At 40.1% G+C, this 26,189-nt stretch overlaps 1 protein-coding gene across 1 annotated transcript in view; it reads left to right on the top strand.

The window, feature by feature from the left end:
* Nucleotides 1-25,718, top strand: part of KIAA0586 (KIAA0586 ortholog) — a 50,515-nt gene extending 24,797 nt beyond the window's left edge. Inside the window, exons 15-16 of the mRNA XM_085225601.1 lie at nt 2,677-2,758; nt 25,349-25,718. Of these exons, the coding sequence (XP_085081727.1) occupies nt 2,677-2,758; nt 25,349-25,494 (228 nt within the window). The 3' untranslated portion in view covers nt 25,495-25,718. The remainder of the gene's footprint in view (nt 1-2,676; nt 2,759-25,348) is intronic.
* The last annotated feature ends 471 nt before the right edge of the window (nt 25,719-26,189 follow it).

The raw sequence follows: 26,189 nt of genomic DNA, 5'->3' as shown, positions 1-26,189 counted from the left end.
CATACACTTGCCACTTCTTTGCTACCTGTCACAGGTGTCTGGGTCAGATTCTGACCAACAGAAAGAGCGTTATATTTTTCATGTGGAACAGCAATGTCTTTCAGTCATGAAAAGTGAAATCTACATGGTCACTCCAAAATAAATGGCTTAAGTCACACAGGAATTTTCTTATCATCCCAAATTCCTTGGCTGCTCTTCCATTCTGGTGCTGGACTTTTGTGAGATTTATATGTGCTTTTAGCCACTGTTAGACAGGATGTCAGTCTAAATGCGTCTTCAGTTTGACCCCTTCTGGCCATTCCTTTGTAACATTACAGGAATTAACTGCTGTTTGTGGCCACTTTACCCCCACGTTCCTACTCTAAGAAGCAACAGAATGACTAAGATGAAAATGGGCTCCTCCTGTTCTAGATAAATCATTTTGTGCTCATGGGAGGGACATGAGCATTGAAAATTATATTTGTATGGCTAAACATTTCAAAAATTATAAACCTAAATCATTCCAAATCCCCAATTTGTTGTTAGAAAGTCAATTGCAAAATACTTCCATAAGTTTTTAATGTAAGTGGATATGTTTTTATGCAAACTAGGTGAGTGGGATTATCACCTTTGTATTCTCAGTAGCTTTCATTTTTAGTATTTCAAAATAAATAGCTTTTTTTTTTTTTTTTTTTAAACATTCCAGGAATTCATAATTGTAGGTTACGATTCTCAACTTCTACTTGCACCTCGGCTCAGTTTATAAGTTTTTAAAACAAAGCAAACATTAAACTAAAACAAAACCACTTCAAATGGACACTTGCAAATATATTTTAATATCTACATTTAATGTTCTGTAACATTGGTAGCCTTCAATCACATTTCCATGCAACTTTAAGGTGGACCTTCCTGCTTTCAGAAAATGATGTTTTCTTCCCTTGTCTGCTTTAAATTGTGAGCAGAGGAGGTCATGGTGTGTAGAGGTGCCTGAGTTCATGCCAAAGCTTGAGGAATACTAGCTTGATCTCAGACACAAGTATATTTATTTTTATTGACTTCAGCTCACCTTTGTGCTGGTGAGGATGCATTTGTGCTTGTTTTAGGAGGAAGTTTTTCAGCCAAAGGGTGGTGAGGCACTGGAACAGGTTGCCCAAGGAGGCTGTGGATGCCCCATCCCTGCAGGCATTCAAGGCCAGGCTGGATGTGGCTCTGGGCAGCCTGGTCTGCTGGTTGGCGACCTGCACATAGCAGGGGGTTGGGACTGGATGAGCACTGTGGTCCTTTTCAACCCAGGCCATTCTGTGATTCTCTGATTCTGTGACTGTTACAGAGATGATGTGCTATCCACTAATGTAGGATTCTCCAACTTCTGTTCTCTGAGGAGTGTAAACGTGTTCACACAGCCAGTGAGGAACAGAGAGTGACTGAATGCTTCTTCTTCTATTCCTTCTGATTCCTGCAACACTGGCTTACATGGTCATTAAATACGTGACAACTAGTATCATTACTGCTGATATTCTCTTTATCATAGGAGATTGGTTTTGGCTGAAAGGAATGGAAAACCTTGATTGCATGGAGACATCATGCTTATTGTTTGCCAGACAAATATTTTCATATTTTCATCTATGTTTTTGGCTCTCTCCCTTTTGGCTTACACTATACAAAGTTTCTCTTAGGGAACTGAAGTATACTTTTCCTCCTTTTTAGCTTTTGGGGAGAAGAATACTACTAGTACTTGGTTATCAGGTCTTCAAGATAATGCCCATGCTCTTGCTTCTCAGAAGTCAAGCAGCAATTCTGTCCTATCCAAAGGATCCAAGTGCTCAATCCAATATGCAGAAATTATGATCTTTCTCATGTTCATCCTTCTTTAAGAATCTTCATTTAAAAATTCATATTAATCTCTAATAGGAATAGAATAACAGAATAAATCAATTTTGACTGTCCTAAAGAAGGCTTAAGTCTTCTAAGCCTCTGTGCACCGTTTTGACAGCCTCAGTCCCTGCAAAGAACATGATCTCTATCCCAGCCAAAATCAGGGTAACTTTCTTTGTATTTCTCATGTTTCCTGTGTATGTGTAATGGAATGTTTTTGGGATGCACTTTCTGTTCCAGATACATAACACACAAGAAGCGTATTTGACCAGTGTGATTTTTCCTTCTTGGCACATGCAGTGTTTGTTGCTGTTTTCCCATGGGCATTGTTGCAGACATACATCCTCAAAAGAATGTAAGGAAAGAAGGCAGTAAAATAATTTTTAAAACAGTGTCAAAGAAGTATGTTTCATACTTAACACATGTTTTGCAGCCATGTACTGAAATCTTTAGTTTTCTTTTCTCTTTCAACTTCCCCTTTTTATCCAGTAGGTTAATACCCACAGTGAAGTCTTGGGTATGGAAGAAAGCCAGAGAAATCCTAAGTTCTCTCAGCCACATTCTTTGAGTAGGAGTTAAAGGACTCTCCTATGTCTGCAGGTCTAACTGGCACTTTGCCATCATCTTTCCGGAGAAATTAGAGTTGCAGTCAGCTAATTCAGATCTGAATTCTTTTGAAGCTGAAAGGAAGTAGAACAAGTGCATAACCTTTAATGAATCTTTAAAAACCTCTCTGGATATTTCTTGAAGCTCCGCATAATTTTACTGTGCTTTTAAATGAAAAGTCAGTTTTCTAATACGATTTTAATGTATGCTACATAGGAAGAAAGCCAAGGAGATGCACGAGTTGTGCGACCTCGAGTTGTTCATGTGAGAAGGAAGTCTGAAGAGATGCAAGAAGAAGGTAAGTTGTGCATAAGCAAGCACAGTTCTTTCAGTTAAACACGCTGCTTTTAAATGTTGTATACTCATGTGTAATGAGGATCTGACGTTTTAAAAGTTGTTTTTGTTACTGTGAAATTCCCAAATTTCTACAGGTTTGTATGCAGTTCCGTATTCATAGTTTTGGTAATTGCTGGGGTGCTCTGAAAAGGTTGGAAAGGCAGCTGTCTGTAATGTCATCAATGGATGCCCCATCCCTGGAGGTGTTCAAGGGCAGCCTGGTCTGGATTAAATTGGTTGGTGGCCCTGCCTGTGGCAGGGGGTTGGAGCTTCATGATCCTTGAGGTCCCTTTCAACCCAAGGCATTCTGTGATGCTATGAATCCTTGACATTAAGTCTTTATTTAAACTTCTATTTGCCAAGGGCTTTACAATGTGCATATGATGTTGTCAACTGAATCGTTAATTGCTCTTAGTAAACAAAGTACTCATAATGCAGTGATGGATGGCAACAGTTCACATGTGTGAAAATGCAGAGGTACTGGAGGCAAACTGAAAATGAATGCAAAGTGTTAGGGTCATGCAAATGTGGAAAAAATAGATATTTTCAGTGTTAAAATGGCCTGATTTAAAATGAGTTTCAAGCTAGCATGTAACAGATAGTGACTTTCTTTTCTGAGGGATGCTATTATCAATGCATAACCCTTCTATTTCTAGAGATTATTTGACAGTGTTTGTTAAAAGTATTATTGACATCACATGGGAATGTTTCTTACTTACTGTTGTTCGAGACAGTGTTGGAATAACATGAACTGTGCATACCTCTGAAATACTTCATTATTTTAGCAGATAATAAGTTTGTGGAGGTGGTAAAATGAGATGTAGCAGTTTTAATCTTAAGTGCTGAGAGCAGGAATCTAAAAACCTGCAGGTTTGCTGCACATGCAATTATAATTACCCTTGTGTAGACAAATTCTTCCTGCAAGCCTTTGTAAAATCATTCTTTGAACTTCTTTCGTTTAGTTATTTAAAAAAAAAAATAAAAAAAAAACATCCAAGAGAAGTATAATTCTGATGGAATTGTTATGCTTCAACTGTTTGTAAGTGGGAAGAAAAGCCCTCAGCCAGCGTTATGGTCATGGGACTTGGAACCTAATTGCAAAACTGTGGATTACATATAAAGAAGAAAGGTATGAGTAATGTGAAACTTGGCTTCTATGCACAATTAGGGGGAAAGCTCCCAGAACTGCAGTGGCACACCTTGGTGGGTGTATATGGGACATTTATAAGCATATGTTTTTAAGCTAGTGGGTAAATAGATTTTATTTACTAAATAAAAGAGTTAACCTCCTCTTTTTAATATTGATGGAAAATGTGACAATGACTTTTTCTAATAGGAAGAACTGTACTTTTCCTCAGCCTCTCAGAAATTCAGAATTGTTTGAGGAAAGTGAATTTCCAATAAACCTCTAAATTGCAGAAAAGGAAATCGTGTAGCACATCTGCCTTCCTGGATGAATTCCTTTCCCAGCTTCAAAAGCAGTCTTTCTTGCTAGTGGTTACAGTTATGTCTTTTTTTTTTTTTTCCTTCTTCTTCTCCACCACTTCCTGTTAAGCATCAGAGAGGAGGAGGAGGGAAGGGTTGGGTGGTTTTCCTAAACACTGTACTTCATGCCTTTACACCCAGCTTTGGCTTAAAGCCCTACCAAGGCAGCACTTCTGGTCCGTATCTTTGAGTCGAGCATTGGAGGCAGCTGGAAATGGAGTAAAATATTTTTATCACATCTGTTGTTTCCTGAAATACTTATCTTTAAGAAATAATAAAGAAAATTACCTGTACTATAATAATAGAAATTATTTGGACCCAGTCCAAGTTTAGCTGTCAGATGAAAGCATTTAACCACAGGATGGCAGTAGTCAATTTTCTTCGCAAGGAACGCACCGAAGAAGTTGATTTATATACAAGGATAATTTAAATCTCGTTTGTAATATACATATTTAATGAGCCCATAAAAAAATCTAGAGGATTTGCAAGTGGAAGCAACTGTCTGTCAGTTGTAAGCACAGAAGGTCTTGTCTGTGCAATCTTTACCACGTTGAACTTGATCAGTAAAAAATTCGAGGGCAAAATTAATAAGAATCATTTGAAAGAAAAAAGAAAACTTGCAACTTGATAAGTATACATAGGTTTAAGTAAATACAAGATCTTAAAATTAAGCACATCTGTTACTGTAAGATCAAAGCCCCCTGTTTGCTAAACTTCATGTCAAACAGTTGCCTTTACTGAGATAGCAAGGGACAGTGAGTATCTGCTTGCAAGTGGAGAAGCATTCCAGAAGCAAAATCATTTGGGTCTTGTTTAAAGTTTAAAGGATAAGTGGTCATATCAGTATTGGAGTTCAGAAAATCCAGAGCCCTGAGATGAAGTGTGAATTCAGAGTGTGACGAGAAAAGAGAATTTGTTGTGGACTTAAAATTTGTTTTACGTAACTGATAAATACGTGACGAGATCTGATTTATCTTCTGCGTGTGGTCACAAGTACATGCAGAATAGAACTTTCTTTTGTTGTTCAAAAATGTTCTGTGGTCTACAGCGAGCATGTGTTTGTACTGAAAGAAAGTTGATTGATGTCCTTTAATGAAAGTTGAAGTTCAGTAGGACTGTTAAAATATCATGCCTGAAAGGATAACGTCTCCTGAAAGTTACAATTGAAAATAAAGCCAGAATGCATTATTAATTGAAATGTGTGCCTTCTCTAGACATAGTGGAGACAGTGGTTTGAAAACATATATTTGTAGCATATAATATACATGCATATGTATTTCTGGCTTTATAATAACCTTTAATCTTTATACCAGTCTTTCATATATCTCCATGAATTTAATATGATAATAATTGTCGTGGTTAGCAAATGCACATATTTCCAGAATACAAGCATTTTTTGGGTTTGCATTAACATAATTGAGAGTTCTTAAATTAAAATGAAAGAACAGGTGGCAATGCTTGGCTGCAGAGCGTTTTAACACTTGAGCAGCTCAGAACGAAGAGGTAAATGTTTCTTAATAATTTTTCTGCAGCACAGTCACAGAATGCAATCTAGAGAGCATAACTTCATGATAATAATTCCTTTTTATCTCCAGCTAGTGAATTATAGTCAGGCAGCCATAAGTACATGGGAAAGTAATATTGGAAAACAAAGCAATTGGCGCTGTTGCCACAGAAGGATTGCATAACTGTTGTGGAGGAGATGATCTGTGCAATAAAGGAATTAAGGGGGCAAGAAGTCATTAAACAATGATTTAAAAACAAACAAAACAACAAACAAACTTCCAGAGTCACTGCTCAGTTCTAAACATGGCCTTCTACTTTGTTCACGCTGCCATTGTGCTGCACTGAAAATTGTCACTATTCCAGTTGAAAATTGTCAACTAAATAGTTTCTTGTCTCTCCTCGTCGGCCTGAAATGGCTTTGAGTTAGGTTTGGGGCTATTTCTTCTTAAAACTACTGTGGTGTGAGGCAAATCTCCAACAGATGCTTCAATAAGAAGGAAGAAGATGAGGATAAGGCCAAAGGTCTTAATTGTTTTCTTGAAACTGGAACTCTTTTGGTCAAACTCCACAACAGTTCTACTGAAAGTTTACTTTCTCTTTAATACCCTGATGTTTCTTTTTTTGGACTGAAAATCTCTCAAGATTTTTGCTCAAGACTGTCCAAACCACCCTGAAAATAGCAGCTAGTGAAGCATAACAGAGCTGTTCTTTCATGCTGTAGGCAGAGTACCACCACAACCCAAGAAGTAGGAGTAGTTTGCATAGCCTACATTGTTCCTTGAATTCGACTAATTTCTGAGATAAAATCCTGGAAATTACAGTTATGAAACCAATTAGGTATAATTATGGCATTTGACAATGTTTGTTCTGTGGAGTTTTGTGTGTTTTTTTTGTTTTTTTGTTGTTTTTTTTTCATGTAGCTCTTCAGAACTCTTTGTTTCTGGCCTAGTTACATTCCTGTTTTTCCTATACAACTACCTCCCCGTGATATCGGGTAGCTCACTGCATTAATTCAGTTAATATATTTTATATTCAGGCGAGTCAGGAAATGCAAAGCTGCGTTTCCCATGGAAAATCTGCCTTTTCTGTACGTAACCATTGGCTTTTGGGTAATCCACGTGGCTTAGAACACCATTTCTCAAACAGGATTCATTTGCTTTTTCTGCATGTGTGACTACAGTAGTTACACAACATTACAGAACAAGCAGCTCCGTAGTAAGAAAGCACTTGGCATAATATCTGCACATAAAATCCTCAACAGCCACACGTCAGAGTTGCTATTTTGAATTGCTGTGAGTAGGTATGTGGCTGTGTTACAGGACATGGAGGACAGTAACTTTGAATGGCTTTGCTTTTGTAAATATTACCTAGCTGTTAAGTGCCATTTATATCTACGTTGGTTTTTTTTCCCCACTGAGCTGTCTCAATTATTTTTCAGGCAAAAGGCACTTTAATTAATACAAATAATTAGAAGAGAAATAGAAAATTAAAAAATATATACAGTTTATACTGGAAAATGACCAAGTAAGCTTCTATTGCTTTGCAGCGTGAGGGTTTGTTACTGGCTGACTAAAGAAGATGCTCTCCTCTGAAGTTCATTTCCCCACAACATATTATCTTTCCCTTCTCACTTTGATTTACATGCATTAGATTTTTTGGTCACTTTGGGATTTTCTCCAGCTTCTGAGAGTTCTTCTCTTACTGCGTGCCTCCTTAAAAGGCACAGAGGTGCCAGGTCACTTCTTCTGACCTTGTGCTGAGGTTTTTTGCAGTGGGAAGCGCATGCAAAGGCAGAGCCTTTTCAGTCTTCGGTGTTTGTGCAGAGGATGCCTTATATCCATCAAGTGCTCTGCACAGCCTTGTGTATGTTCAAGTTCAGATTTGCTTATTTCTCACTTTTGAAGGGATATTTATGCTTGAACTGTGCACATTTTGTTGAGGTTTGGGATGTGTTCCTGTAACCAAGAACCTCCTTTAGTCTGTATGCAGCAGAAGGGGTATTCACCAAAATTCCAGCACCAGATGGGGCTTTTCTGGCGAAAGGGAAAGAAAAACTTATTCAAACTCACATCATCACTTCCTCTGGAGCCTGTGAAACACTTGGACTTTTACTTGTCTTTTTTCAGATTTACTGGTGCTCAATGTAAATATTTGTTATTTTCATCTGATCCTCTCCTTAAGCTTAGATTTTAAAAGATTGTGGGTGATCTCATCCTGTGGTAACCCTACGAGTACATTTTATGTATCATGAACTGAAAGTTTAGGGCACTAGCAAAATCAAGTAAGAGTGGTGTTTCATTTGTGCATGGGGTTGTAATGTGCTGGTAATAATGGACATTTCATACTGGGAAGCTGGAAATCCATGGAGCTGCTGCATCAATCATCCAATGCCCCTTCCAGATTTTGTATGTCCTTTTTGCCTCAAAGTATCACATGGTACCCAGTGTGGCACCTGAGAAATGTGCTGTCCCTATCAATAACAAGCTTTGTTATTTCTTTGTTTTGTTTTTTTTTTTTATCTTTTACTCTCGTTGATGAGGCAGATTCTAGGCAGAATTCTCTATAAATGAAAAGTATCACTTGGTGCTGTATATCCACTCCTATGCGTTTCTATCTGAGGGCCCAAAATTTCTATTTCCATTCTGGCTTTTTACCTCTGATTTTTTATTTTTATTTTTATTTTTATTTTTTTACCAGCTCCACTTTCCAGTAGTATAAATCCACCTTTGGTAAGCCAGTCTAGGAGCAAAGAGGGATTTCATATAAGTAGGTTACAGCAGCTTTGCTAATTTCCCTGGTGCTCATCCACTTCTTTTGTGCACGGTTCTCATGTGGTGGTGGATCTGTTGGAGATGCCATGCACGCCAGGCAAGGTGTGCTCCTGACAGCAAGTATCAGATACAGTCTGAGATCTCCTGGGCACTACCACCAGGCTCTACTGGGCTCCTCACCAGGCTATCCAAGTTGTTGTGCCAAAACAGTCTTTCTCACAGCCTGTGGAGGATTTGTAAACACGCTAGGATCTGACTGAAGCAGCTTTGTATTGTGTATTATGATTTGTGTGCACTTTTACAAACTTACAGTAATTGCTGTTGCCTTCATTGTAAAGAGCAAAAAATAAATACACACAATAAACCCCCTAAATGGGCACTGATCCCACTGGCACTGATCTTGAGTAACTCTGAATAAAAGCAGATGGTAGCAAGCCGACTGGGCTGACCTGCTTTCCCCTTTCATACAAACATTGCTTGTATAAATGGGGGACACACACACACAAATTAATGGGCTCGGGCAAGCCACCTAAGGACAGAGACTCCCCATGTACTCAACGCTTACGTCAGCCTGAGGGCTGTTTCCAGTTAGCTCTGCTCTGGAGGGAGAAGTTTCTCACAAATTAGTGGTTCCACAGCTCTGTGCCATCGTTTAATAAGAAGGAACTGATGTGCATCTAGAAAGTAAGCACCCTGAGCTGCTGTGTGGCCTGTGTGTTGCAATAGGTCACAGCGGATAATCAGAAGAGTCTCTCCTGAACTTGCTGCTCAGTTGAATACAGAGCATGAAGTCCCTTAACACACCACCTTCTACTGTCTTTATGTTGCAGAGAAGCATTAGATTTGCATGGTCTTGCAATGCTTTAATTCACATGCCTCTTCTTCAGCAGGAATGACAAATTTGAAGTCAGATTTCTACTGCGTCTAAAGATGCACCTCAGTGTGTTTTTACAACAAAATACTTTCTGAAGAATGACATTAAAAATAAAGAGGGAGAGTGAGGTTAGATGTTAGGCAGAAATCCTTTACTTGGAGGGTGGCGAGGTCCTGGCACTGCTGCCCAGAGCTGTGGGTGCCCCATCCCTGGTGGTAGCCAAGCCCATCGATGGGCCCTGGGCAGCCTAAGCTCCCAGCCCACAGCAGGAAGTTGGAACTCCGTGATCTCTAAGATCCCTTCCAATCCAAGGCATTCTGTGATTCTGTGAATAGTGCTGCTTTTTACTCAGCAAAGCATTTGCTTGGGGTTGCTATGTATGCAACAGCCTCTGGTAGAGATCACAGCCTGGAAAGGTAACGTTCTGAACAAGGTGACTGCACCCTCAATCCCTGCAGTTTGCAGCCTGGTACATCAGTGCCAGCTGTGTCAGCTGGACCCGCTGCTGGCTCGGCAGATACACTGTAGTATCTCTAAAGACTGCCTTCCTGGATGGGGTTAACAGGCATTTAAGACAGTCATTTAAGAAGGCCTCTTATCTCACATTTCTTTTTCAGTGTGAAAATTGCATTTCTTTTATAAAAAGCTTCGGTATCAGACCAGGAAGTCTTTGAGGCCGGTGACAAATTGCATGGATACCATATGGTGACAGATGAAGACAAGGAGTATTACAAACACATATTTCAACTTGAAGAAACATTTACAGCACGGCAATAGGAGAAATGTAGGCTTTCTGTCCTCAGCACACACTGTGTTTGTTTTATTTTGCTGGTTGGCAGGGAAAGCAGATGTTGCCCTTTATAATTTAGTAGCTTGTGCGTGGCTGAGGGCAAAGCAACAGAATGAACAGCTTCTGCTGTCCTGGTTGCACTGGCTGTGCTGATCTCTGGCAGAGGCAGCTGGACACCCTTCAGCTTTACCTGTTTGTGGAGGGCTCTCGTTTTAGCTTTTTAAAGCACTACATAAAAATCCAAAGGAGCCAGCTGTTTGTGTAGTGCCTGGGTAGAAGAGAAATTACCAGGGCGACAGAGTATGTGCCATGTGGAGGCAGCTTAATGTGAGCGATGAATAATCCGCAGCCTTTGCTTGCAAACCTCTTTTATGAAGGAGAAAGGAGATTTACAAATGCTATCATTCTCAACCATTAAATTTGTTTCGTTTTCTTACTTAATGCTTTGTCAGTTTTTGCACTGCTAACAGAGCAGAGGCATAGCTGTAAAGTTGTTCTTAATAAAACCTACCGAGCCAATAATATGGATACTTAGTTGATCGGTATCCACAAATTGTCAAATCAGTGTCAAATTGCAACATTAGGGTTTTTTTTTTAATTTTATTGCTGATTATATTGTAAGAGTGCCTGACTTGATGGCAGTTCTCATGCTCATGAGCAGTGCGGTTGGCTGGGTATTTTATTCACTTGTTTTTCTGAATCCTCCAGGACTAAGCAGCCCTCCTGCTTTATGCGTTGAACAACGGCCAAGTTTTTCTGGTACCTTCTTCTTGCTGCAGCAATACAAAGGCTGCCTCTAATTAAATACTGTTAAATGCTGCAGATGCTCTTCTCTGAAATACCTGTTGAAAATATGCTTCTGGTGGCTGCGTTTGCAAGGAGCAGTGATAAATAATGGAGGTGGGTTCTGTTTTGTCTGCAGACTACTGTGCTCTGGTTTTCATCAGGAGTGCTGTCACTCAGGGGAAGGAAATAGAAGTATACCTAGAAAAAATTAATTCAGATTGAGAACCTTCGCATCTCTTGTTGTATAGAGACTGCTTTACTCCTCTAATCTAAAACTTTTCTTTTACTTTTAGAGCAGGAATAGCTGTTCTTATGGACAGTTCTAAGCAACTTAAGTGAAAGTTGCAGAGTGTGACACAAAATACACAGCAGGTCAGTGAGAAGCATTTATTTCCCAGTGCCTTGGCTGCAGGAAGGTTGCTGTTTCTCTTTGTGTACAGCACAACTTTGACTCTCTGTTAATGCTTTCTGTTTTAGGGTAGGACAGGTACATATCTTCAGTGCAAAATAATAATCAGCCATGCACAAACAATGGAAACATGCATCTCGCAGGCCACCCAGAGTCTGGGAGAACTTCATTTATGTTTTGGGTCAAAATGACGCACTGAAAGCAGGTTAGACTTAATATGGTTTGACCTGCTGACCTCCATCCTGCTTGTTACAGTAAAGTAATAATCTCAGGGTTGTGCATCGTGGCCTCATTTTATGCACTGTACCTATCATGAAGAGTAGGCAGGGCTGTGTTTGTTTTAAAGGCAGAAAAAGAGCTGCAGTTTCTGTCCCTTGTCAGGCCACTGGATCTTCAGTAGAAATAGAAGGCATGGAATTTGCTGGCGCTTGCTCCATTGCTGTTATTTAGTTTGTTTTTATAATCGTAAAACCATAATTACAGATCTTGAGAAAATTATTTTATTTACTTAGCAGCTGCCATTGTGCGCTGTTATGTAAATCACAATTAATAAATGGGAAATATTTACTAGCTTGTGTTACAGCGTAAATACACCATTAGCTTCTTTAGAGTGCATGTTGCTCGTTTGAGTAATTGGAAGCGATCCTGGAGACATGCGAGCAGCGAGATTACACAGGGAATGCTTGTTTCTGGAGAGGGAGCTTCCTTCCTGAGTAAAAAAAACAAAAAAAAAAAAAAACAAAAAAAAACCAAAAAAACAGAAAGAAAAGAAATGGAAAGAGTTTCCTGTTGAGAGTCCTTACTTAATGGCCAGGCGGCCATGCTCTCCTGCCCCAGCTGCCTTTACATGCAGCCTTTGTGGAGGCAGTCTCTGCTGAATGCTGTCTAAATCCACTTTTACCAAACTCATTTTTACAAGAGCTAGAAGCATTGGGGTCTGTCTGTGCAGGCAGATGTAGGGTTTAAAGAGATTTTTGCTCCTCTCCCATCTGCTTTTAAATGCAGGGCTAAGACAGGCGGTATCTCTGTGGGTAGAGTCTGATAAAGGCTGTTCTGTTCCTGAGGTCTGTAATCTAGCAGCAGCCTGACGAAGAGATTCCGAGCAAAGTTGCAGCTCTATGTAAAAAATGTGTTCTGACCTCGATATAGATGATGTGAAAAATGAATAATAGCAGCACTGCAGGCAAAACCTTCTCTGCTATGATGTGACAACCCTCCCCTTCATTGGAGGTTTCAAGAATTTGGCTGTGCTCTTGGAAATAAGCCTCACAATTCTGCTGGAGAGATGTTTTAGCTCAGACAGAGCACAGCACACAACGGCTTTGTTAAAGCATTGGCTCTGTGCTTATGGCAGGAAACTGAAGCAAAAACGTACTTTTCTACCTACGATCTGCGCTGGTTGTTTTGAATGCAGCCAAGGCAGCATTTTAGTCCATGCTCACAGGCATGAGCACCCCTGCAGCTAGGAGATAGAAGCAGTTAAGAGAGCAGTTAGCCCCTGACTTTGTATTTTATTACTTCACCAGCTCTTTTTTTAGGACAAACCCTCTCGCTCTGTCTACCCTATGACAGGCTGTTAAATGAGAGCCATCCATTCAACTCTTTAATTCAGCTGCTTTTTGCAAGCCTGCATGGAAAGCGAAGTACTTACAAAGAGTAGACTCCATGCATACCCACAATTGGTTGGTGGTTGGACTTGGCGATCTTGAAGGTCTTTTCCAACCAGACGATTCTGTAGGTCAGAGCGGTATCTTTAGGAGAAGTTTACATCATGCAGCCCTGCTTGGCAATCTGTCAACCAGCAATTGAGCAGCCAGCAGCAGCAGTGAAGCTCGGGGGATGTGTGCTGGAGCTGACAGACCCCGGGATGATGTGATTTCAGAAGGCATCCAGGACGTCTGTGTGTCACTGCGATTTGTAGGTGCACCGAGTTGGGCATCCCAAGTGTGTGTTTGTCCTTCAGTGTGTGTTTGTCCTTCAGTGTGTGTTTGTCCTTCAGTGTGTGCCATCCGACTTTGTGCACGCACAGAGCACCGCAGTGCAGAGCTCACCAGAGAGAATATTCTGGAGCGTAAGCAAAGAAAGTTCAGATGTTTTCAGTCTGAGAGTGAAATTGCAGAAGGCCCTCAGCGGTCTGACTTATTGTGCAATCTCTGTAAGTAATTTGTAATCAAAATACCTTTGCACATGTCACTTTTATATTTCCTGTAATAAAACAGCAAGAGCAATTAAGATTTTGGACCATAATCTTCTACGAGTGTGCTTCTAAAAGGGGTTGGCTTGGGGATTTTTTCAGCTATGACTGAAATAACCAATTTTAGGATTTCTGATTACTTCAAAAAAAAGTTTAATAATAACTATTTTAACAGACTTCCAACTGTAGCCTGACAAACAAAGCTGTTATGTGGTAACATAACTGATCTGGTGTTTACTTCTGAGAAAGTAAAATAAATAACACCACAGAACTCTTCACAAAACTGGGAGAACAGCTGTGCTCCAGTTACCCAGCACATGACCCACTGGGCTTAAAATCAGAATGAATTGGTAAATATGCATCCATATTCATGCAGATGCTTCAGAGTGAGTGTGCCTGATAGCACGCTGTGTGCTGCGCATCTGCAGGGTCGTTCTGACAGAGCTCTGAAAGTTGTCTGTGGTCTTGGCATTCTTCAGGGAATGTTAGATTAATGCAGCCTGCCTTGTCGTGTGATTTTTTTGGGGGGGGTTAAGTAGGTGCACGAAGGCTGGTGCTGCATAAATGAATTACACGGAAGGCTTTGGAGGAAGAGGGTGCTTGTAAACTAGACTGAAATTAATGAATATAAGAATTAGAAATCAAAACTTTATGTTTAGTCTGAGGAGAAACAATTCCTTAAATCATAACCACATGGCTGTTTCTTGTTTGCATCAACTCTGGTTGACTGTTATTGTCTTCTGTTAATTCTCTGGGGCAGTGGCCTGACTTTGTTGAATGAGCCAATTGTTTTCCTTTGTGTTGCCCATCAAGTAAGTCCCCATCTGGTTTGTATCAGACTGTTTTCACAGCCAACAACTGCTGCCTTTTCTATATCCTGACACTTAAGGGCCCCATGCTATCAAAGCATTGCTGTGATAGCCTGTCTGGCTGGGCCTATACAGCTGTGCCTTGCAGCTTGAAACTATTACCCAAGTAATGGTAACTTAGAACTTGAACTGGCCCTTATTCCCATTGGTGTCGTGTGTACAGTGAACAGAATACATTTTTTGTTGAACTCCGTCCTCAGCAAGAATTCTTTAAAGCTCTTACTTGAGTTTATGTGATCGGTCAGTTTTTATTTTCCAGCAGTTTCCTGTATCTAGAGGTAGTTACGTGTTCTTCTAAAACATTAATGAGTACAAGACAAGCAATATTTATTTAAGGTACAGTTGTTATTACTTACTTTTATGGTACATTAAAGCTCAATAAGTGAAAATTAAACAAGCAAATGATTCTTAATAGGGACTTTTCTTATCAGATTGAGAATATATTGCCAGCAGTGGTCAGGAAGCTTTCTGAGTGTGATAAACGTGGGCTGTGTGAATCACACTACACCTCGGCTATGACTCTGCTTGCTTTCAAAGTAGCTCTCTGAAAATACAGAGCAGCAAGTCTGCATGAACTTATTTCTCTCCTGGTGGAACAGGGATTGGACAACTCTCTCTAACCTGGGCAGTAAAACTGTATTACAGATTGTATTACAGAACCCCCGAGGGGCCCCAGGCATGACCCAGGCTTTTCTCATCCTAGGAGACAATTCTGTTCTGAGAGGCCTTGCAGCACATGCATTCTCTCCCTTAAAGATGGTTAAAAACAACCTAATTGCATCAAATAACAATGCCATTCAGATGTGATGATCTTCAAGCATTTGGTTTTCTCTGCTCTTGCATAGGCTGTAGTGTGGCATAAGTCTTAGTGAGGGGAAATATGTTCCCAAATGAGTGTACGTATTGAATTTGTAACTATATTCTGGAATCACTTCTTTCATGATAGTCTGTATTGAAGAGAGGGAAACAAAGAGGGACAGAAGGAAAAAAGGTAACAAAGAATGCATTTTAAATTTTTCCTTCTTCTGTGAGTGTGTATAGACAGGGCATGAAAGCAGATTGATTTATCTGAATGTTCCTAAACTTGGGAGTGCAGAGAAATGTATAGAATATATACGTAATGGAAATAAATTTGCTTCAAGTAAGTTACCAGGGAGCCACTAAATTCCATGAGCTGCTTTAAAATCTAATTATTGAAATACCCTTGGCTTATAACAGTAAATTGTAATTACTTATGGACCAGAATGACTCATAGGTGATTTTATTCAGCATTAAGGTTTCGTATAGACTCCCATACACCTGTGGTACCTACGTAGCTAAGTTAGATCCTAATTCTTCACTTGCAAATTTTGTAAGCCCAGGACTTCAGCTGCTGCCTTTGCACAACTGTGTGCTTGGTGCAAGCTCACCTCAACTTCAGGACTGCAGAACTTGTTAGATAGGAATGGTTTACCTCTGTGCTTTTTGTAGTGTTGCACACTGGGTGTGATTGCAACAGATTAGGATTGTTGTAAACAATTGGCTTTATGTCGTTGTCAGTTCTATAGAGGGTTTGCAAAGGTGCTTTCTTAAGAAGCTTTCTGTAATTGCTGTTCCTACAAACTGTAACTAGCTGAATTCAGGAGCTGCAGAGTGTGCAGCCCCACAGATCTGCTCCATTCACCTAACTGAGTCACAACAAGTTGGCACGCAGCACTCACACCACTGCAAGCAGCTGCTCCCATGCATGCCTATTTGAGCTCCTCTTGCTTTCCTTTCCAGTACAGATTTCCCCATACTGCGGCTAGGAATATTTAAACCTAGACAAGTGATAAATGAATTTCATTCAGACAGTTTACGAGCTCTATTAATCATGTGGCCCAAAGCAATGAAGAAACCTACTGGCAAACGGAGTACAAGCCAAGATTGGCACCAACACTTTGGGCTGGGAAGAGTGACTGTCAAAGAGCTGCAAGGCTTTCTAAAGCAAGTTGGCACTGGGGACTACAAAGAATTATCACCATCAATTAATGCTTCAACTTTCGTATATGTGTGTAGTTTCAGAAGAACATCTGCCCAAATGAGAACCCGATGTGAATGGGGCTTACATTTCAGGTTGGACCAGCCTCCGGGCTCTTGACTGAGCTGTAGGTGACCCTGCATGTAGCAGGGAGTTGGAGCAGATGGCCTTTAAGGGTCCCTTCCAACTCAAATGATTCTGTGATTCTAAGTGGTTATGTTTGTGTCCCAGAAGGCACTGCCTGGCTGCTGCTTGAAGACTGCAGAGCAGCTCCAGGGTTGCTAGGAGTTTGTTGGTTTTACTGGTGCTGGTGGGGAGCCATTGGTCACTCCATCTTCCAGAAGCACAGTGTTAGTGGGAGCAGTCTGCAGTGCTTTCTTTGCTTTGTTCAACTGGCAGGAGTGGATGCACGAGCCATTGCAATAAGCAGCAATGTGGGAAGTTAGGAAGGGGGTGTAGTGTGCTAAACTGGTAGCATAGCTGTAGAGCAACGTGTTTCTGCAGTTCATTGAGTCTATTGATTTAAAGCTATTTGTGAGTTCTTTTACAGAGTATTGCAAAAGAATCTTGTTTTATTCTTTCCCGTGTAACAGCCTTTGGTTTTTGTTTTGTTTTCCAAGGAGGAATGCTTATTGTTACAAAGTTTAAACATTCTTGATGTGTACAAATGTTAAAATAGCACGAGAAAGAAAAAAAAATTGCTGTCAGACATTTCCAACTTTCTGGTCCAGAGTATTAGATTGTAGACAACATTACTTGTTATTACGCTGGGTGCTCATTACAAGGGAAGGATTGGATGCCCTTTGGCAGGATAGGGTCTGAACTTTTGCACGTTAACTCTCTCCCAACACATCTACTAGTAAAGACATTGAATGTATTCCTTATTTTAACATAATGCTTATGTAGACTACTGTGGTATTCTTTCTGACCTAATGGAAAAATTATTTGCCACTTAAAATTTCCTAGAATTACTTATTCCTCACACATTTCTCAGAGTTAATTGATTTGCACAAATGTTAAGATCTTCAATGGCCACCTTCTGCTGTTCAACAGAAGTCTTGAAGGGAGATCTTTCTAACAAGTCTGTGGGCACACGTGCTAGAAATGTCTGTGCAGAGTTGCAAAATGCAAAGGGCTGGATCTGTTCTGTCTTGTTTTGCTTTGGGAAAAAAAAAAATTCATAATCTTTTTAAAGGGTGCAATTACAAAAATTGAGTAATTGTGCTGTAGCTAAAGGCTTTTTAATATGCCAAATTTTTGTAGTGTTGGTACAGTAATGGCAGTCTTGGCAAACCGTTTCCATATGCAGAATCCCATGACTTTAAAAGTGAAAAATGATCAAAACAAATGCATAAGGTCCTGTGAATATTTATATCTGTAGAATGGAGGATTACAGCTAGGTGACAGTGATCATCTAGATGAAAACACTTGTCATTTGAACAGCTTTTTATTCTTAGTAGATCTTGTATAGATTTTTGTTAAAAGAATGCAAGTAGTGACTTTAGTACAGGTGATGAGTGACTCACAGTGAGAAAATTCTGCCCTGCAGCACTGCTGGAGGAGCTGTGTGGTACAGAAGGTTTTCTCTTTTCTTCCTGATGTCCATCCCAGAGCCTTCATTCTGACCTGATTGCTGCCATGACTGGAGGGAATGTAACCCTTTGGCCAGGAAACCCTCTTGTCTGGTTGAGAGAGAGAGCATCAAGGAATCTTGTCACGTTTTTAAGTGATAGAAAGTAGCTCTTGGCTTCTTGCCCATGCACTGCAGTTTGTTGTCTTACGTTCCTAACAATTGTTTTTAAAAGTCTCCTAGCTGGCCTTAATAGATCAGCTGAGTTAATAGAGCTGGATAGCACACAATGTTTACTAAGCATATGCAGTGCGAACATCACTGCAGAGAACGTGCTCAGTCTTGACCTGCAACACACAGAACTTGTCTGATAAGTACAGATCGCTGTTTGTCTTGAACTATGTGTGCACCCATCCCAACTGCACATGGACAACTGCACATCAAAGGCTGCATGAAAGCCATCGTACTTGAGTGTATGGGCCACAAACAAAAATTCTGAGGCAGGAACGGATTCTAGAGTAACCCAGTAGGTCTTCTAGCAGGTGTGCTTACTTGTAAAGAATGTCACTTCTGGAATTCCCTCACTGGGACACCCATCTTCATTTCACCACAACTTGGGAAGATGCTCATTTTCAAACCCACCGCAAGCCTGATTTGCTGTGAGGCATTATAGAATTTGTTTGTCCAACTCTTAACAGCTTGTGTAAATTATTGTTTAGTTATTTCAAAATAAAAACAAGTCATGGAACTTTTATGAAGGTGCTTTGATTTTTTAACTTGACACTCCTCATGTAGGCTACAAACACTATTATGTCTAGCACTGTGGTACGATGTAGATAAGCTGCAGGCAGTAGTACTGCAATTAATATGTACAGATATGGCATCTCAGAGGAGCCAAGCTTACTGCTAGGTTGTACTGAATGACTCTGCATCCTGAGGGAGGTCTGTGTAACTTCATTTCAGTATTAATGTGAATTCATGCTATTGATTGTGTGAGTCCATTTTCTTATAGAATCATAGAATGGTTTGGGTTGGAAGGGACCTTTAAGGCCACCCAGTTCCAACCTCCCTGCTAAAGGCAGGGATATCTCCCTCTAGACCAGGCTGCTCACAGCCCAATCCAGCCTGACCTTGAGTGCTTCCAGTGAGGGTGCATCCACAGCTTCTCTGGGCAATCTGTTCCAATGTCTCATCACCCTCACCATAAGAATTTCTTCCTAATATCTAGCCTAAAACTACTCTCTTCTAGTTTATAACCATTTCCCCTCATTCTCGTGCTACCTGCTCAACCTTCCCAATAAAAAGTTCCTCCTCCTTGAGCTTTGTTTTGCTTTGCTTTGACAGCTGGCAGGAAAATGTCTTTTGGATCCCCAAACATGAAGGTGTGAGTAACAGAGCTGTATATTTTGGTTTTATATGATTACTTTCCCATCCACTCACCTTTAGATTTTGCAGAAAATGAAAAAAAAGAAAAAAGATTAATATATGGTTTTTAATGATCACTTGTCAGATTTTTCCAATCCCACCAGGTGTTTACCTGGGGTTTTTTGTGGACTGAGAGATTGCTCCCCGAAAGCCATGCACAAGATACTTGTTTTCGTGGTGTTTCTGTACCAACAGTGGACCTCCTCCTTCTGCTGTATGTTTGTTCACTGTCTCTTACCTCTGAATAAAATTTGCTGTTGCTGCAGGTCTACTGCAGATGACCCCTCCTCTCCCTGTTTTGCAACAAAATGGTTGCAATCAAGAAACAAGCAATGCATACAAGTTACAAAATGAGTATTCATTTTCATGTCCCAAAAATCACAGGCTTCTGCAAGGAAAATTGGAGCTGACTTTTCTATTTCTTCTTTGTATTAATAATTACTGCAGTTATGTGGAAAGATCATTGCACATCTTCTGGAAGTGAGTTGCTGGGAAACAACAGCAAGAGTTGCAGCCAGGGAACTTCATTGTTGAACAGTGAGATATTGTACAGCACAAAGTATGTCAGATCGAAGGGAGGAGAGTAGAATTTAGTCACCAAAAGGAAATATTTATTTAGTAAACTCTGCAATCTCATTCCTAGATGTTTTTGGAGCTGCTTTCTGTCTGCCCTTCCCTACCGGTCTCCAACAACTCCGTTAGGATTTTGAGCAATCTGGTTCTAGTTTATTTTATGTATTTCTAGTTTTTGTTCTGTTTAGTGTTACTATTGGTGGGAATATAACATGTTTTGGAAAACCGCTGAACCTTGAACTCAGACTTGAGAGGAGGAAAAATCATTTTCAAATATTCTGCTTTGTAAAACGTGTTCCCTGCTTCGCCCGGACCCCACCCTCCTGTACTGACTCAGGATCTGATTTATTTCCTTTTCCCAAATGTTTATAAGCAGGATATACATTGGAGTTTAAGCAAACAAACAAAAAAGAGAAAAGAGTGTGTGTGTCTGCATGTTTATTTTCTGTGTATATGTACACACAATTTCCATAAGTACACTACACCATGTGAAGATGGAATTTGCCAAGTTTAGGTCAAACCTTCAGCTGAACTCACAGTATTGAGTTTTCTATCTCCTCTGGTGGCTGTAGCCCACTTATTTGATTTTATGAGTTGGCTGAAGTTTTCGAGAATGAAACTGTGTTTCCAGCTCAAGCAGTAGACTCATGCTTTTAGATCCAGACATTTTTTGGCTCAAATCCTGCAGATATCAGTCCATTTCTGTAGAATATCTGATGTGTTTTAATTGTAAATCTATCCCTTTCGTGTAACTCAGCCCTGGAAATTTGGCCTCAGTTTGCCTAGAAAATTTTCTGTTTGTCATGAAAGCATTTAAGTTATGGATGATCTGTTTTTGAGCTAGAGAACAAAACTGCTTGCATTTGCAGAGCATCTTGTTCTCTTGCTTTTGTGTTTCTAACTCCATGGAAGCCAGAGATCTGACCTGCCTTCAAGAGCCCTGTGGTAAGCAATGCATTCACGCAATGAGATCACAGTCACACGTGCTTAAACATTTTTGCTTCGTTTTTGGCTGAGCTGGGAAAGGACATCTTCTCCGTACTAGCATAAATGTGCATATGAATTCAAGGTGGAAGTGGGCCAGGGCTAGAAGAGTGGAGGACCTGTGGTTTCTAATGAGGGGAGAATAATCTTGTCCAAATGGCTGGGTTATTTCAGAAACCACTGATAGCTGAGCTCCCTTCTGAGAATGTTGTACTCTTTGCCATCTTGATGCCATCTGACCAGTTCCTTACCATACCAACTTTAAACTGTAAAAGCCATTAAATTCTAGAAACATTGAGTTATGTATTCAGTATGCAGAGTATAGCTTGACATGAGATTTGACTGGAAATACTGTTTCTTATAATGTAATTAGCAACATGACTGACATTGCAGTATATTTTCTCTTTTCAGTTTAGCCTTCAGGACTGCTTACATCAAAATATGCCTGTTTCTTATTGATATATATCAACCCATTAAGTCTGGAATAATCTTGACTTTGCAGAAAATACTGCTTCTTGCCTTGCTGTGCTTAATAACTGTACAACTAGGTATGAAAATGAGTGGACAAAATGGGGGAAGGATGGAGGAAAAACAATTAAGGCCCTTTCGTTGGGGATTTTAAGATGCCGAGTTACAGATTTGCAGGTGCTGTGCTATCCCCAGTGCTCTGAACACTTGAGATAATGCCATCTGGAGGAAGTTATTTGTTGGGACAGGACAGCATTTTCATCTTTGAAGTCAGTAATAAACAAAGTGAAGCAGCTGGAACCTGGCAGGAGAAGAAACAAGCCATTCGTATCAACCCGTGCTATTAAAGGAATGGGAGTTCTGCAGTGGACTTGTTTTTTTTCATATGCTTGGAAAGTTATTCTTGCTCTAGAAGTTAGCTGCTTCAGTTTTTACATCGGAAAAAGAGTAGAGGAAGGTGTTCTGGAGGGTGATGGTTGTTTATAAACCTCAGGAAGTAATATGCAGTTAATTAAAGTAATTATGGCCCCAGTTATAAACTACAACAATAACCTGGGTCCCAGTCCTCCCTATTAATTGTCTATGAAGACAAATCCTTTTCTCGATAAGGGTCTGATTTACCTCCTGATAAATTAAAAATGGAAACTTTATTTAATGTATGGACACCAACCGTAGGGAGTTAAAGCACATGGTTTTTATTTGGCTTAAAAGTCAGACTTGTTTAGTCTTTTTATTTTGCCAAATCTAAAAATTTAAAAGGAAAGATTTAAACATTTTTCTTTGTTCTTATTGTTGCCATATGGTATGAGTAACAAAACCTCCCTTCAGCATGTTTAATTCCTTTTCCATTTGGCATACATTCACGATACACTTGTATATAGCATACTCTCTGTGTGACGGTATGTCTTAGAGAAAAACTCCCTTCACAGGTCACTGGATGGTTGACACACCATTAATTTTTATGTTTCTGTTAAACAAAGATCTGGAAATTTAGTACTGTACACGAATTTGTTATAGATTGCCAAGCACAGGCAAAATCCCTAATCGCAGATCTGACATTTTCCATCAGTGGGTCATCAAGATGTTTTCAGTCACCGTTGAGTTTCTACCAGTCAGAGTCCCTTAAACACACGTAGGAAGGGTGTCAGTTTTCACAGTTTATATGAAAGTATTCTTTTAGATGGTGACAGTGAATTCGGAGAAGTGGAGGTCACCTGGGATCACTCATTCCATTTATTGGATTTTAAGAAGGAAAAGTTTTATAAATACATCTAAGTACATGATTACAAAATTGTTTTGAGTGCTTCCAGAACTTCTAAAGAGAAAAAGCTGTGAAGATCACCAATCGTCCTGCCCTGCCCTACCCTGCTTTGTAAATGGAGGAATTTTCCATATTTATTTTATAGCGTATCAGAAGGTTCTAAGCACCAATGCTGTGTGCATATTTAGAACTGTGAAGGGTTTGGTGTGTAATAGGAAAGCATCTTAGGCCTGGTTGTGAGCTGTTCTCTGATGGGGGGGAAGAAATAAAATGGAGTATCGTGTTAAGGACCTGGACAAGGACTGTCCAAGCTCCGTCACTGATGGACAGCAAAAGCTCAGTATAAACACTGGAAAATGTGTATGCTTAAAAGCTTGTATGTGAGCATAGAAACAAGCATTTAAGCCTGCATGCTTGTGTTTGTGTATTTATCCACATAGACATCTCTGTATGTGTGCACAGTGCATTCCAGAGGTTAGATTAAGTGAGAGGTGATAATGATAAAGCACGTGTTGGGAGTAACAGAACAGTTTCATCTTTGGGCCCACATAGTGGTAGGACTAGCAGTCTTGTGTCGTGGAAAGTTACAGTCATGGAGCCGAGCTTATTGAGTGGGTGAAACAGGATATCCATCATATTTTATAGTTAAAGTGCTGAAAATCTAGGTTCTGTATTTTCTTGTAATTTAACACAGTCAAAGACTTCAGATTTCAAGAAGCGTTTGCTTTGGTTATTTCTTACACTTTTCTTTAGGGGTATTTGGATAACTCAGGACCTGCTAATTTCTCAGCTGAGCAAGCAGATGGAATTATTCTGTTGATTTCTCTGTCCTTTTAGCATTTTACATCTGTCATAAAATTGAACTTCAGTATGTCTGTAAAATATATTAGAGTATGCGTTAAGAAGAATGTAGACTGATATCATAGGGTCTTTCAGCACCCCGGAGTCAAATGCTTGCAAAGTTACTACAGAGCCTTTGGGATAAGGGAATATTCTTTTCTTTTTCCCCCTTTTTTTTTTTTTTTTAACAAACCTGAAAACAGCTGTTGAAACAATGACCTCATGGAATATGACATGGCTGTGGAAATTATTAACAAAGTCAAGCTTTGAAAGCATCAACCTACACGCAGAATTGAAGTGCTGCTTTGGTGTCTCGGATGATTTACAGGACTTCCTTGGGCATTACACATCCATGTCTTTACTGTGTGTCAGCTTCACGTCTAACCAAATAAAAGCTTTTGCTTTTCTTCTGTTCCCCTTCTGAATAACCTATTTTTGTCATGCGAACGTGGTTACAGACTAAGCTCATGGAAGTACTTCTGGAAGAACAAAACGCATATGCTACTTGCACATCCTTGTGGTGTTACTGTAATGTGCTTTGGAATCACGTTCAGAACATGTTGAATTTCTCATGCCATCTTACTGCTCCTGTGTTAGATTTGCTTGGGCCCTCGCCAACACAAGCCTTGGCATCTGCACTGTGCTGAGGGTTTCAGGGAGTGAAGAAGGCAATCCAAAAAGTGAGGTGGTCAGAGCATGTGAGCAGCTGTGGCAGGCAGGTGACATTGGTTCCCAGGGGTCACACGTGTGCTCTTGTGCTATTGCTGCCATCCCGAGGTGCAGGAGGCTCAGCCGGCACAGGCTGCTCCATGAACTGGCTTTACCATCTCTGGCTTCATTTGTGTTTGACTTCCTAGGCTGTTGGCAGCTGCTCCAACATGAAATTTTATTTTAGCAGTGGGTTTTTGTTATTTTAATTAGTCGTTAGGAGCGTGCTTTGCTACGAGGCAGATGAAAGCAGATTACCACTACAGTGACATAGTAGATAATTAAGTGGGGTGAAAGGAAGCCTAGCTTTCTTTTTTTTTCATTGAGAAAATAGTGTTTTAATTACCTAGCCTGTGATAGAGGAAGGGAGAATTGTTACAGCTCATTGGAATAAGAACAAACTCCAGAAGGGCTTTTGCTGTTGAGCACAGACTCATGTATGTTTGTTTTGCTTGTAGCTGCTGCATTTAAAATAAATATCCCAAGGACAACTGCAATCTCAAAACACTCTTTCTGGTTCTGCGAATGCTATACCACTCATCAATGCTATTTTTCCTGTCTGGAGCCTGATTCATGTCTTGCTCCCTCAGCTCCACAAACTGATGCATCTTGTCTCCTTCCTGGGGCTAAATCCAGTAACTTCTGCCCATCACCCTCCTTCCTACCTCTGGTACCTGCCTGCATGTTGTTTTCTCTCCCTACAGTGCTTCCCAGATGGGGACTGAGCACTGCTGTGACTTTTCACAGCATGTATACATGTGTAGGTAGATGTATGTAAATACAGTAGGTAGATGTATGTAAATACAGTCCATCCTTTGTATGCACAGATATTCATCCCTTTGTTGTCTTATCAAGAAAACTGTGATGGCTAAATCAGCGTACTCTGAAATGCCTCAAAACTGTGGACAGTGAGCATGTCTGTGTCCTTGTATTCCCATGAGGTGATGTGATATGGAGATGAATTCAGTACAGTTAAGTTGTATACGTTGTAGGCTGCAAATAACGTGGTTTTGTTCTGCTTTTTTTTTTCTTTTTCCTAGGAGAAAGTGTTGTCCCACATTTACATTCACACGTTTCTGCAGAAAGGATGTCAGTGAAGCTGCCTTCCATGAATATAGATGACCAGACACAAAGTATAAGTAGCATTCATGGGGATTCAGATTCTTCAGGGGCAGATACATTTTAAAGCGTATGGCTTTTTATGACAGTCACTGTCTGAAGGTTTTGTCTTCAGTATATTTGTCAGCCTCGTGTCATAGTCTGGATGTTTTATCCAAATAGTGGTCTTTCAGAACTGTTTGTTTTCTACCATTTTTCTAAAAATTTTGTTACAGCTGTAAATTTAGGCAATGGCTCTGTTTGTGAATATAACAAATGCTTTTAAGCAAATAAAATGCTGTTCTTTTGGAATCGTTGTGTTTGAGTCAATGAATATGAAGGTCCTTTAAATATTTATTGTATGCACGGATGAACGTGAAAAAGATCAGTATTAAAATCCATGGCAAAGGTCTCTCTCAATGGTGGAAAAAAACAATTGGCTCAGTACAGTATCAGTACAGTTGAAATGGGGAGACAGAGGAAAACGTACATGAAACCGAAGTCTTTGTATCAATATTGTGTTTATAGATATCTTCAGAACTCGGCTCTCAAAAGCTATGAAAAAAGACTCCTTTTTGGTTGACTTGTACCTCATTGTGGTACCAGAGCATATAACTTCATCTGCACAGCTTCAGTGCATCACTTAATGGGAGACACTTTGTTGTTGCAGATACTCATAACCGTGAACAGTTTCCATTACTCTTATTTTATGGAGCCTGCACTGATTTCATCTCTCTGTAGCAGAGACAGATTAAAGTTCCTGTTGGCTCTATTTTGATCTCA

The sequence above is a fragment of the Meleagris gallopavo genome, chromosome 5 (genome assembly GCF_905368555.1).
Source record: "Meleagris gallopavo chromosome 5, MGAL_WU_HG_1.1, whole genome shotgun sequence".
In the NCBI taxonomy this organism is placed as follows: domain Eukaryota; kingdom Metazoa; phylum Chordata; class Aves; order Galliformes; family Phasianidae; genus Meleagris; species Meleagris gallopavo.
Note: the sequence above shows the minus strand (reverse complement) of the source record. Positions and strands in the feature narration are given on the sequence as shown.